The sequence below is a fragment of the Hemitrygon akajei genome, chromosome 8, assembly GCF_048418815.1.
Source record: "Hemitrygon akajei chromosome 8, sHemAka1.3, whole genome shotgun sequence".
NCBI classification, from domain to species: domain Eukaryota; kingdom Metazoa; phylum Chordata; class Chondrichthyes; order Myliobatiformes; family Dasyatidae; genus Hemitrygon; species Hemitrygon akajei.
Genome location: NC_133131.1, coordinates 78,928,219 through 78,942,787, shown reverse-complemented (window position 1 = coordinate 78,942,787; position 14,569 = coordinate 78,928,219). Strand labels below are relative to the sequence as shown.

The 14,569-nt window shown below is 46.1% G+C and overlaps 1 protein-coding gene across 2 annotated transcripts in view; it reads right to left on the bottom strand.

Moving 5' to 3' along the window:
* LOC140732012 (T-lymphocyte surface antigen Ly-9-like) overlaps window positions 1-14,569 on the bottom strand; it is a 63,700-nt gene that overhangs the window by 20,531 nt on the left and 28,600 nt on the right. For both annotated transcript variants that reach the window (XM_073054079.1, XM_073054081.1), the window contains exons 3-4: window positions 11,663-11,983; window positions 5,171-5,455 (exon numbers count right to left, since the gene is read on the bottom strand). In XM_073054079.1, coding sequence (XP_072910180.1) covers window positions 5,171-5,455; window positions 11,663-11,983 — 606 coding nt within the window. The remainder of the gene's footprint in view (window positions 1-5,170; window positions 5,456-11,662; window positions 11,984-14,569) is intronic.

Genomic DNA, 14,569 nt, shown 5'->3' with positions numbered 1-14,569 from the left:
GTCTTGGGTGTCATTGTACACCAGTCATTGAAGGTGGGCATGCAGGTACAGCAGGTGGTGAAAAAGGCAAATGGTATGTTGGCATTCATAGCAAAAGGATTTGAGTACAGGAACAGGGAGGTTCTATTGCAGTTGTACAAGGCCTTGGTGAGACCGTACCTAGAGTATTGTGTGCAGTTTTGGTCCCCTAATCTGAAGAAAGACATTCTTGCCATAGAGGGAGTACAAAGAAGGTTCACCAGATTGATTCCTGGAATGGCAGTACTTTCATATGAAGAAAGACTGGATAGACTAGGGTTATACTCACTGAAATTTAGAAGATTGAGGGGGGATCTTATTGAAATGTATAAAATTCTAAAGGAATTGGACAGGCTAGATGCAGGAAAATTGTTTCCGATGTTGGGGAAGTCCAGAACAAGGGGTCACAGTTTAAGGATAAAGGGGAAGCCTTTTAGGACTGAGATGAGGAAAAACTTCTTCACACAGAGTGGTGAATCTGTGGAATTCTCTGCCATAGGAAACAGTTGAGGCCGGTTCATTGGCTATATTTAAGAGGAAGTTAGATATGGCCCTTGTGGCTAAAGGGATCAGTGGGTATGGAGAGAAAGCAGGTACAGGGTTCTGAGTTGGATGATCATACTGAATGGTGGTGCAGGCTCGAAGGGCCTATTTTCTATGTTTCTATGTTTCAATGTAATTTAACAACTCCAACACCTCCCCTCCTTTAAAATCATCGTGCTCTAGAACATTAACCTCACTCATATTGTCCTCACCGTCATCAAGTTCCCTCTCAGTGGTGAATACCGAAGCGAAGTATTCATTGAGGACCTCGCTCAGTTCCACAGCCTCCAGGCACATCTTCCCATCCTTATCTCTAATCGGTCCTACCTTCACACCTGTCATCCTTTTGTTCTTCACATAATTGAAAAATGCCTTGTAGTTTTCCTTTTCCCTACTCGCCAAGGCCCCCTTCTTGTTCTCCTCAGCCCCTTCTTAAACTCCTTTCTTGCTACCCTATATTCCTCAATAGACCCATCTGATCCTTGCTTCCTAAACCTCATGTTTGCTGCCTTCTTCCACCTGATTAGATTTTCCACCTCACTTGTCACCCATGGTTCCTTCAACCTAACATTCTTTATCTTCCTCACCGGGACAAATTTATCCCTAACATCCTGCAAGAGATCCTTAAACATTGACCATGTGTCCATAATACATTTCCCTGCAAAAACATCATCCCAATTTACACCTGCAAGTTCTAACCTTATAGCCTCATAATTTGCTCTTCCCCAATTAAAAATTTTCCTGTCCTCTCTGATTCTATCCTTTTCCATGATAATGCTAAAGTCCAGGGAGCAGTGGTCACTGTCTCCCAGATGCTCACACACTGACAGATCTGTGACCTGACCTGGTTCGCTACCTAATACTAGATCTACTATGACATTCCCCCTAGTCAGTCTATCACTATACTGTGACAGGAATCCGTCCTGGACACACTTAACAAACTCTGCCCCATGTAAACCATTGGAACCAATCAGGTGCCAATCAATATTAGGGGTTAAAGTCACCCATGATATCAACCCTGTTATTTTCACACCTTTCCAAAATCTGCCTCCCAATCTGCTCCTCGATATCTCTGCTGCTACCAGGGGGCCTATAGAATACTCCCAACAGAGTAACTTCTCCCTTCCTGTTCCTGACTTCCATCCATATTGACTCAAAAGAGGATCCTGCTAGATTACCCACCCTTTCTGTAGCTGTAATAGTATCCCTGACCAGTAATGTCACGCCTCCTCCGTTCCCCCCCCCCCCGCCCCATCCCTTTTAAAGCACTGAAATCCAGGAATATTGAGAATCCATTTCTGCCCTGGTGCCAGCCAAGTCTCTGTAATGGCCACTACATCATAATTCCATGTATGTATCCAAGCTCTCAGTTCATCACCTTTGTTTGTGATGCTTCTTGCTTTGAAGTACATGCACTTTAGCCCTTCTACCTTTACACTCTTTATTCTGCTTCTCTTCTCTTTCCTCAAAGCCTCTTTATATGTTAGATCTGGCTTTACTCCAAGCACGATACTTGCAGTTCTCGCATGACCTTAATCCTCCTCCACCTCACTATCTGCTTTAACACTCTGGTTCCCCTCCCCCTGCAAATCTAGTTTAAACCCCACGGAGCAGCAAACCTTCCCGCAAGAATGTTAGTTCCCCCCCCCCCAATTCAGGTGCAACCCATCCCATCAGAACAGGTTTCACCTTCCCTGGAACAAGGCCCGATTGTCCAGAAACATGAAGCCTTCCCTCCTGCACCAACTCCTGCATTATATTCCTATTTCTAGCCTCCCTAGCACGTGGCATGGGTAGGGATCCTGAGTTTGCAACCCTGGAGGTCCTGTTCTTCAACTTTGCACCTAACTCCCTTAACTCTCTTTGGAGGACCTCCTCCTTCTTCCTATCCACGTCATTAGTCCCTACGTGGACCACGACATCTGGCTGCTTACCCTCTCTCCTGAGAATACCGAGAACTCGATCTGAGATATCGCGGACCCTGGCACCAGGGAGGCAACAGACCATCCGGGATTCTCGATCTCTCCCACAGAACCTCTTATTTATCCCCCTAACTATCGAATCCCCTATCACTACTGCTCTCCGTTTTTCCCTCCTTCTCTTCTGAGCTGAGGGTCCAGTCTCAGTGCCAGAGACACAACCACTGCAACTTGTCCCTGGTAGGTCGTCCCCACCAACAGTATCCAAAATTGTGTATTATCATTGATGGGAACGGCCACAGGGGTGCTCTGCTGTTCCTGTCTATTCCCTTTCCCTCTCCTGTCAGTCACCCAGCTACCTGTCTCCTGACTCTTAGGGGTGACTTTCTCCCTGAAACTCTTGTCTATTTCTGCCTCTGCCTCCCGAATGATCCAAAGTTCATCCAGCTCCAGCTCCCCAATTTGGTTTGTCAAGAGCTGCAGCTGGATGCATATTTTACAGGTGTAGTCATCAGGGACAATTGTGATGCCCCTGACATCCCACGTACTGAAAACGGAGCACTCGACTGCCCTAACTGCTGTCTCCATTCCCTACTTCTAAGTTATTTAAATTAAAGGAGCTTACCCGGCCTTACCTCACTGGGAGCAAGCTCATCCTCAGCCTCTGCTCGCCAAAGTCTCTCGAGCCAAAGACTTCCTACTCTGTCTCCCACTACTCCGTCGCCTGCTCCGTTAATCTGCTCACTTTTCAAACTCTCCCGCTGTTCTCACAGGCCGACCTTCATGCGCTTGCGCAGTCGTGCCCCTGGCACCTCTGCCTCTGTCTCCGGACCCTGCAGATACCTGTATTTCCTTTACTTTATTGTCACCAAACAATTAATACTAGAGCGTACAATCATCACAGCGATATCTGATTCTGCACTTCGCGCTCTCTGAAGTACAAATTGAAATAAATATAACAAAAATTTAAATTATAAATCATAATTTTAAATTTTAAATTATAAATTTTGAGCATCTTCCCAGAGTGTAGTCACTCCTGATGCATTTCTACCCCCAGGAATTGGGCTGAAGGACTCTTTTCTCAGCTGTGTTACGTTATGACACCAGGCCTTCAGGACAACACGCGGTTCCCAGTGGCGAGCACCAGCTGTGTTTCTCTGTTAAACCTGCCTGCCTATCACTGGAATCAGGGAATCCCGACCTCCAGGTACTGAGACTTGACAGGGAAGGAGTGAAATGCTTGAACAGCGAAGCTGCACTACACCAAGTCTTCAAGGTGATGATTTTGGGTTCCATGTCACCTTGTGACTGGAGATTTCTACATATTTCTACAGATATACTGTGGAGACATTCTAACTGGTTGCATCACCGTCTGGTATGAAGGACCATTGCAAAGGATTGGGAAAAGCTGCAGAGGGTTGCAATCTCAGCCAGCTCAATGATGGGCACCAGACTCCTGAGCATTGGGGACACCTTCAAAAGGTGACGGTTCAACAAAGGAGACATCCATCACTAAGGACCCCCATTACCCAGGACTGGCACCATCAATGAAGACTTTTTAGCAACACCTTCTTCCCTTCCGTCATCAGCTTTCTGAATGGACGGTGAACCAACTCGTGAACACTGTCACAATATTTGTTTTGCTCTCTTTGTGCACTATTTATTTAAATTAATAGATTTTATATTCTAAGAATAAATGATACACAGACACAAGTTCCTCACTGTAATTTATAGTTTTGTTATGTACTTCACTGCACTGCTACCACAAAACAACATATGCCAGTGATATTAAACCTGATAAGGGGTCTCATGACGATTGTCTGCTGCCAATTGGACTGACTCCCATTTTCCGGGAATTGTCTCTTGGGCTGAGAGTCCTCAGATCCGGTCTTACAAAATTATGGGTTGCTTCTCGAAAATGCCTTGTACAGCCTGTCTCTGTGTACCCTGACTGTTCACCAGCGTCTCCCCCATCTACGCCTGGATATGGCTATTCGGTACGTGGGTGGAGTGTGCTGGTGGAAGCAGTCCTGTGCAACAGAATTTTAATTTTATATTCACCTGTGGTCTCGTGGGCCCCTCCCTTTCGTAGCCTGGATGAATATGTACTCCATGTACAAGAAGGTGCGTCTCAATACAAGTACTCTGTCTTTGCCTGGACTTAGTTTCTGAACAATGGATGGCCAGGTCAGAAGGGGGTAAGACCTCCATAATTTTCTTCATGAGCAAGGTGGCCTTTTCCAGTGCAGACAGTAACCCATAGAAAGGTCCTTCTGAACCCACAGCCTGCCCATCATCCGAGGATATATCCGTTCATGGATGTTAAATGAAAAGAATTCAGCATTGTCTGCTGGAGACTTTCAAGGAGCAGTGGGCTCCACAAAGGCTGGGTCCATCCTGGGCACGGGACAAATGCTTTAATCAAGCTTTGCTTAAAATAAGTGGGGAGAATATTGGGTACAGAACAAACCCGTCTCCAGTGATCTGTTAAATACTGCCAAGGCACAAATTAGATCCAGAGTAAAGTTCTTCTTTTCTGTCCCACCACACATTCTCAGTACAAGGTTAGAAACTCCCTTTACACTGTCCCATCTAATGCTTCTAAGATATGGGCTCAATACAGATTGAAGCTCCCTCTGCAGGGAAACAACACCCTCAGAATAACCTGGGTTCTTTACTCTGACACTTACCACATGTGTCCAGTTTGCAGATGTCCCTCAGCCTGATCTCTGCCATTTCATTACTGATGGGGTTCCTGGCCTCACATTTGTACACAATGTCCTCGACCTCTGCAGTGTGATGAACCTCTAGCGTATTTCCAAGTACCCGGATGTGCTGCCTGTTGTCATTTACCAAAGCTTCTCCATTCCTCCACCACATGAAGCTGGTGTGGTCACCTGAGGTCACGGTGCAGGTCAAGGTGAAGTTGCAGATCACAGTGGTCTGAAGTGTGATGTTTGCTCCTGACACAAGTCCTGAGGTTGGAGCAGAGAGATGCAAGATGAGTAAAGGAGATCTTTGTGGACACTTCAATCACCAACTTCCCCATCCCATCCTGAACGGTCCTAAGTGAACATAAAGCTAATCCCAGCTCATATCCCCCCACCCATTTAACCCTTCACTCATCTTCAGTTCATCCAGTTGCTGCTAGAAGAAGTTTCCACATTTGCTGTTCCCTCTTTCCAAAAAATTGCCCAGGGTCATCCACAAACACTCTGTTATGTCTTGTTTATGGCTCTGTATGCTGGGAATTCTCTCAGTTCCATGTCTTTTGTCACTCCTGTGAGTGGTCCTGAATCTGGTGCAAGAGCAGTAACCATGGGACTGTGACTGGCACAGAGCTAAACTGGAACCGTGTGCAGTGTTCCAGAGTAATTCAGCCTCCACTCAAGGGCAGCACTCCAAGTACAGCTGCAGGTTTGCAGTGCCAGAGACTGAGGTTCAATCTTGATCTTGGCTGGTGTCCGTGTGGAATTTTGTATGTTCTCTATGTTTCGGTTTTGGTTTCCCCGGGAGCTTCGGTTTCCTTCACAAATTAAAATCAGTAGGGTGGGTAAGCTAATTACCCATTGGACAGACATTGCCACTGGTCTGTATGTAAGCAGTGGGTCTGGGGCAAGTCGATGAGAATGTGGGAGGAATTAAAAAATGGAATTAGTGTAGGATTAGTGTGAATGGGTAGATGGTCAGCGTGGATCATGGGCTAAAGGGGCTTTTCCTGTTCCGTGTGGCTAAAGGGGCTTCTCCCATTCTGTAGGGCTAAAGGGGCTTCTCCTGTTCTGTAGGGCAAATGGTGTCATATGGAGGGCATTGGGAGTGGACCCAAAAGCAAGACACAGACACTGAACTACCAGGAACAGGACTATGCGTAAGCAAGGGAATTGAGGAAGAAAGGTCACTGGACATGACAAAGGCCCTGGATGAGACAAGGATTCCAGGCCTGGGCTAGGACTTGACAAGGATAGTGGAACCAGGACATGGAACCGTGAACTAGAAGCTTGGGCTTGGACTCCGAGCCAGAGACTGGACAAGGACCCAGAACCTGGGTCTTGACTTGGGCTCGGACTCCATAACCAGGTGAGGGCAAGACGTGGCTACAGGATGAGGAGAGTCCCAGGACTTGATGTGAGACTCCTGGACAGGACAAGGGAACCCCAGCGCAGGACGAGGGAATCCCAGTACTGGGCTGGTCAAGGTTCTCCTGGGCTGGGCAAAGCACATCAACAAGATGGGAACATGGAGCCTTGGTCAAGGGAGAACAGAAATGCAGAAGAGAGCTGAGGGAAAGACAGGAACATGGAACACCAAGCCGGGACCCCTCCTTGAATACAGAACGTAGGGCCAGGACTCATTGCACAGAACACTAAACACGACGAGACAGTTCCCAACGCTAGGTAGCGGTAAAACGGCTGGAGCTACCTAGTCAAGGCATGGACATGGACAGACGTTTCCAAACAGGATGAGGCTCCAGACACAGGCAAGGCAAAGGAAGGCTCCAGGCAGGGCGAGGTGAGGCAGGGCTCCAGGCAGGGCGAGGTGAGGCCCTAGACACAGGTTGCAGGCAGGGTTTCAGAGGGAAGGAAAGGAACAGTCCAGCCTCAAGGTAACAACAAAGATGGCCTGACTTACCCAACGGAGATAAGGACTGGGACCAGGAGGGACAGATCCCACCATAGGGTAACAGCAAGGACAGCCTGACTTACCCCACAGAGGCATGGACAGGATACCAACAGGACAAACCCACACAGAGGCAAAGACATGATACTGACAAGACAAACTAACCCCCCCCCAGCCTTGAACCTATGGCCACTTATATTCCCAGCCCCAAGATGAGAATCAGGTGCCTACAATTAAGCCCAAATGAGACAAGGGAACGCCAGAAGACCCGGACCGGACAGTGAGCGGGAACTCAAACTTTGCGGACCGGACCATGACAAAAGGGGCTTTTCCCATTCCGTGTGGCTAAAGGGGCTTTTCCTGTTCCATGTGGCTAAAGGGGCTTTTCATGTTCCATGTGGTGAAAGGGGCTTTCCTGTTCCGTGTGGGTAAAAGGGCTTCTCCTGTTCCATGAGGGTAAAGGGGCTTCTCCTGTCCCGTGTGGCTAAAGGGGATTTCCTGTTCTATGTGGGTAAAAGGGCTTCTCCTGTTCCATTTTGGTAAAGGGGCTTCTCCTGTTCCATGAGGGTAAAGGGGCTTTCCTGTTCCATGAGGGTAAAGGGGCTTCTCCTGTTCCGTGTGGCTAAAGGGGCTTCCCCTGTTCTGTGTGGGTAAAGGGGCTTTTCCTGTTCCGTGTGGATAAAGGGGCTTTTCCTGTTCAGTATATCTCAAGGGATCTTGACGCCATTTGCCAGGGTTAGACCACACAGGGAGCACCATGCACCACCTTATTACCTATCTCCCTGATTCAGACCTCACTGTGAGAAGCATATTCAATTCCAGTCCCTGTCTTCCTTGCTTAGGCCACCCATAGTATGTACTCACAGTTTTGGTCTCTCTTGGTCAGACCACACTCAGATCAGAAAATACTTCATAAAGCAGAAAACAGACATTCAGCCAATCCCAGCTGTGTCAGTTGGGATGGATCTTTCTCACACTGTTCACTCTAAGCTGTGTGGGTGCACGGCCACGCAATGGCTGAAATACTCCCGCACACGTAGCCTATGTTGCTGCGTTAACTGGAATTGGACAGTTATGGAATTGGACAATTATTGGACAATTACAGAATGTGAAAGATTTTCTTTGTTGTACTGTCTTTCATTATAAACAATAGACAATAGGTGCAGGAGTAGACCATTCGGCCCTTCGAGCCAGCACCGCCATTCACTGTGATCATGACTGATCATCCACAATCAGTACCCCGTTCCTGCATTCTCTCCATATCCCTTGACTCTGCTATCTTTAAGAGCTCTATCTAACTCTTTATTGAAAGCATCCAGAGAATTGGCCTCCACTCCCTTCTGAGGCAGAGCATTCCACAGATCCACAACTCTCTGGGTGAAAAAGTTTTTCCTCAACTCCAATCTAAATGGCCTACCCCTTATCCTTAAACTGTGGCCTCTGGTTCTGGACTCCCCCAACATCAGGAACATGTTTCCTGCCTCTAACATGTCCAATCCCTCAATAATCTTATATCTTTCAATCAGATCCCCTCTCATCCTTCTAAGTTCTAGTTCATACAAGCCCAGTCGCTCCAATCTTTCAACATATTACAGTCCTGCCAACCTGGGAATTAACCTTGTGAACCTACTCCCTCAATAGCAAGAATGTCCTTCCACAAATTTGGAGTCAAAAACTGCACACAATACTGCAGGTGTGGTCTTACCAGGGCCCTATACAACTGCAGAAGGATCGCTTTGCTCCTATACTCAACTCCCCTTGTGTTGAAGGCCAACATGCAACCAGCTTTCTTCACTGCCTGCTGTATCTGCATGCTTACTTTCAATGACTGATAAAAAAGGACACCTAGATCTCATTGTACTTCCCCTTTTCCTAACTTGACACCATTCAGATAGTAATCTGCCTTCCAGTTCGTGCCACCAAAGTGGATAACCTCACATTTATACACATTAAACTGTATCTGCCATGCATCTGCCCACTCACCCAACCTGTCCAAGTCATCCTGCATTCTCCTAACATCCTCCTCACATTACACACTGCCACCCAACATTGTGTCATCTGCATATCTGCTAATGTTACTTTTAATCCCTTCATCTAAATCATTAATGTATATTGTAAATAGCTGCAGTCCCAATACTGAGCCTTCCGGTACCCCACTAGTCACTGCCTGCCATTCTGAAAGGGACCCGTTTATCCCTACTCTTTGTTTCCTATCTACCAATCAATTTTCTATCCATGTCAGTGCCCTAATCCCAATAACATGTGCTCTAGTTTTGCCCACTAATCTCCTATGTGGGACCTTCTCAAAAGCTTTCTGACAGTCCAGGTACCCTACATCCACTGGCTTTCCCTTGTCCATTTTCATAGTTACATCCTCAAAAATTTCCAGAAGATTAGTCAAGCATGATTTCCCCTTCGTAAATCCAAGCTGACTTGGACCGATCCTGTTACTGCTATCCAAATGTGCCACTATTTCATCTTTTATAATGGTCTCCAGCATCTTCTTCACCACTGATGTCAGGCTAACTGGTCTATAATTCCCTGTTTTCTCTCTCCCTCCTTTCTTAAAAATTAGGAAACATTCCAATTCTCAGGAACTGATTCTGAATCTATAGAGCATTGGAAAATGATTACCAATGTGTCCACGATATCCAGAGCCACCTCCTTAAGTACCCTGAAATGCAGACCATCAAGCCCTGGAGGTTTATTAGCCTTCAGTCCCATCAGTCTACCCAACACCATTTTCTGCCTAATGTGAATTTCCTTCAATTCCTCCGTTACCCTCGGTCCTCTGGCCATTATTACATCTGGGAGATTGTTTGCGTCTTCCCTAGTGAAGACAGATCCAAAGTCCCTGTTCAACTCATCTGCCATTTCCTTGTTCCCCATAATAAATTCACCCGTTTCTGTCTTCAGGGGCCCAACTTTGGTCTTAACTAATTTTATTATCCTCCTTTATATTCTTGGCTAGCTTACCTTCATACCTCATCTTTTCTCCCTGTATTGCTTTTTTAGTTAACTTCTGTTGCTCTTCAAAAGTTTCCCAATCCTCTGACTTACCACTCATTTTTGCAATGTTATACTTCTCTTTTATTTTTATATTGTCCTTGATTTCCCTTGTCAGCTACGGTCCCCCCTACTCCCGTTAGAATCTTTCTTCCTCTTTGGAATGAACTGATAATGTACCTTCTGAACTATTCCCAGAAATACCTGCCATTGTTGTTCCACGGTCATCCCTGCTAGGGTATCCTTCCAGTCAACTTTGGCCAGCTCCTCCCTCATGGCTCCATAGTCCCCTTTGTTCAACTCTAATACTGGCACTTCCGATAGTCCCTACTCCCTCTCAAATTGCAGATTAAAGCTTATCATATTATGGTCACTACCTCCTAATGGCTCCTTTACCTCGAGTCCCTTATCAAATCCGGTTCATTACACAACACTAAATCCAGAATTGCCTTCAAATATATCCTTCAATTCATAAAATCAGAAGTATGTGATTTTTCAATTTTCTGAATATTCATAGTATGCACATTGCAGAAAAATTTAAAGTGCTGCGATGTTTCCAGGCCATTTAAAACTTTCCTGTTCAAAACAATGATTGGACTGCACAGTTGTAAAAAATGTTTGAGTGAATGTTGATATCCAGCCTGATCTCAGCTTCCTACCATGGCTCCATCCCTGTAGGTCACAGTGTTTTAATTCACCTGTGTCCAGTTTGAATACGGTATAGCAAATGGAGCTGAGGTGTAGTGGGGCTGAGGCAGTGCCGGGCTGGGGGAGATTAGGCTGCTGGGCAAGTGCCTCTGGGGAAATGCACCGGGGTAGGGTGTGCACAGTACATTGAGCGAGGTGGAGGTCACTTTATCAGGTACACTCGTGCACCCTGCTCATTCATGTAAATGTCTAATCAGACAATCCTGTGACTACAGAAAGTTGTAAACACAACCATCATCGGCACTAGCCTCCCCAGCAATGAGGACACCTTCAAAAAGTGGCATCTGCCATTAAGTACCCCACCACCCATCACATGCCCTCTTCTCATTGCTTCCATCAGGGAGGAGGTACAGGAGCCTGAAGTCACACATTTGACATTTCAGGAAAAGCTTCTTCTCCACCACCATCAAATTTCTGAATGGACAATGAACCCATGAACTCTGCCTCACTAGTTTGCTCTCATTTTGCACTGTTTATTGAATTTAATATACATTCTTTATTGTTAATTATAGTTTTTTTTATCATGTACTGCTGCCACAAAACAACAAATTTTATGATGTATGCCAGTGATATTGATTCTGATTCTGATTCTGGTTCTGTTCTAATTGTACGTGTTTGTACCACACTCCTCCCCGTGTGCTGTTTCTACAGGCTCGGGGCCACAGGGTCACCCTGCACGGCCACTGGCCTCATCTCCAGGGATGCAGTGGGTGTGTTTTCCCCCAGCCCTGCACTGTCACAGCCCCACTACACTGGGACCGTGGGCCCAACTCTGGACACAGGCAGACAGTGGGAACAAGCAGGATCTGCCCTCACCCATTCCTCCAGGCCCCTCCACAGGTTTTACTCACCGTACACCTTAAGTTGGATACGCTCTCTGCGTTCGTCTCCTGAATCTCCTGCTGTAACAATGACCTCATATTCATCAGCATCCTCTTTCCTCAGATCATGGATTTCCAGGCTGAAGTTTCCGGAATGAAGAGTTATTCGGTTGCTGTGATTGGTATTAAAATATTTAATCCATCCTTCTGAGTATCGTGCTATCTTTGTTCTGGGTGATGACTTTATCCACACAACCTCATCCATGTCCTGTCTGACTGGGATCGAAGGAAACAAGGAAACCGAGTGACCCAGGGCTCCATTCACGATGGCAGGGGAAGCTCCAGTCCTGGCTGAGGAGACAAGAGGAGGCAGTCAGAATGTGAGCTCAGTGACTGGAGGAGGAATCAGAGCTTGCAGAATCACAGACACAGGGGCAGGCCATGCGGCCCATTGTCTGGCTACTGGCCCACGAGTGACCTGCCCCACAGTTCCTCCATCACACAGTGAGCTCATGGGGGGAACAGAGTGAAGATTCTCTGCAGCCAGGCCTGAGCAAATGAAGTCAGGGAGGCAGGGAGATGGCAAAGGAGTTCGGTGAAGTGAATGGTATCGGTGGAGAAGGTAGAAGCATTTGGGGAGTTTGAACAAAAAAGGAATAGAGCAACACTCTTACAGTTCAGGCCAGTGGAGTTCAGAGTTCAACTCTGGCATCCTGTGTAAGCAAGTTTTTTCCGTTCTTACCGTGAGTGTGTGTGTCTCCTCCCACTGCCCAAAGACATACCCGTTAGTAGGTCAATTGCTCATTGTAAATTGTCCTGTGGTTAAGCTCGGGATAACTAGTTGGGTAGCTCGTCTGGCCGTAAGGACCTGTTCCAAGCTGTATCTCTAAGCCAATAAATAAATTATATGGGTAAATGGGAGGCTGTGAGCCATGTGAAGGAAGAGATTTCTGAAAATGATGAAAGACATAAATGAAGAGGTGGAGATTCGAATACGAGAGTCTGAGGTTGGTATCTTTGAAATAGAGATGGACATTAGAAATGGTTTAAAGCAGTGATGAGGTTGCCTATTTCATGTCAGTCGTAATGTAGGCCTGGGTACAATTAATGAAATTAAAGACATATGCAAAGTGGTCATTCAGTAATCTGGGAATTTTTACAGGGAAAATTACGAACATCTCATTTCTGTACTGTATAAAAGGAGGAACTTTCTACTGCTCATTCGGAGTCCAGGATGTCCCGATTGTTAGACAGACTCCCCATGATGTATTTTGTAAATAAAGTGGGTATGGTCATAGTCTTCTTCGAGTCCACATTTATTTGTCTGATCAAGATGGTTGGTTTAGGTAACAGTAGGAGTTAAAAGCACTAGAAAGTCTGTAGACACGGGAAATGCAAATCAACACAGACAAAATGCTGGATGGACTCATCAGCTCAGGCAGCATCTGTGCAAATTAATAAACAGTCAACGTTTTGGGCCAAGGCACTGTTTCAGGACTGAGAGGGAAAGGGGAAAATGCCAGAACAAAAAAAATATGAGGAGATGGGAAAGAGGAGAACTGGAAGTTGATAGGCGAAGCCAGATGGTTGTGGAAGGTCAAGTGCTGGAGAAGAAAGAATATGACAGGGAAGGAGAGTGGACCAATGGAGAAAGGGGAAGAGAAGGTGACCCGGGGGAAGTAATAGGCTGGTGACCAAAGGTCAGACTGGGGAATGGGGGAGAGCAGATTGCTCACCAGAAGGAGAAATCAATATTTATGCTGTCAGGTTGGAGGGTACCCAGATGGAATACAAGGTGTTGCTCCTCCACTCTGAGGCTGGCCTCATCTTGGCAGAAGAGGAAGCCATGTAGCAACAAGTCCAAACAGGGATGGGAATTGGATTAAAATGTTTGAGCTCTGGGAAGTCCCACTTGTGGCTACTGGTGCAGAGGTGCTCAATGGAGGGATCCCCCAATATACGATGGGACTCACCAATGTCGAGCAGACCGGCCTAATGGTAGGGGTCCATGGAACCCCAGCTCTAGAGACTGATGAGCGTCAAATCCCAGAAGATCAGCAGTTTCTGAAATACTCAAACCACCCCATCTAGCACCAACAATCATTCCACAGTCACATTTCTTCCCCATTCTGATGTTTGGTCTGAACAACAACTGAACCACTTGACCATGTCTGCATGCTTTTAAGCATTGAGTTGCTGCCTCCTGATTGGCTGATCAGGTATTTGCATGGATGATCTGGTGTACAGATTCACCCAATAACGTAGCCACTGAGTGTACATTAAAGAGGGTGCATGTGGCAATAGTGGGAAACACTTCTCAATATGACTTGTCCAGATTTTCAGAACCCTTTCGGGAAGATTCTATACAGGAAGTTCATCAACTAAGTGAGACTGTCTGGCACTGCAGATAATTCTGTGTATCTGAGAAACAAAAGTGAATAAACCTTTACAACTTTTGTATTTATGGAGTACTGTAGGGACAATGTTTCTGTCCCAGACTATCCACAGTCATATCAGTGTGGAGTTCTTTAAAGACATTGTTCACACCCCAGACTATATCCAGTTTTATCTGTGACTGAGATGAGGACACCAAACCTAATATTTACAATTTTGCCAATGATGACAAATGAATTAAGATTTAGAGTTGTATTGTGAGTGCAAAGACGTATTAAGATGATAGGCAAGCTGTGTGGGTGAACAAGAGCATGACAGATTGAGTACAATGCTGAAAAACATGAAGTTATCCTCGATATAAAAGACAAAATTACTATGTTTAGGAAGTGTTTTTCAAAGGAAATAGATTCCCTTTGTACATGTCACGGGGAATCAATGTTCAGATGCAGGAAGCACTTTGGAAGGCATAAACACAAGAAATTCTGCAGAGCTAGAAATAAGAGTGTGGAGGGTGATGAGTGAGAGTGAGAGTCACTCAGGCGT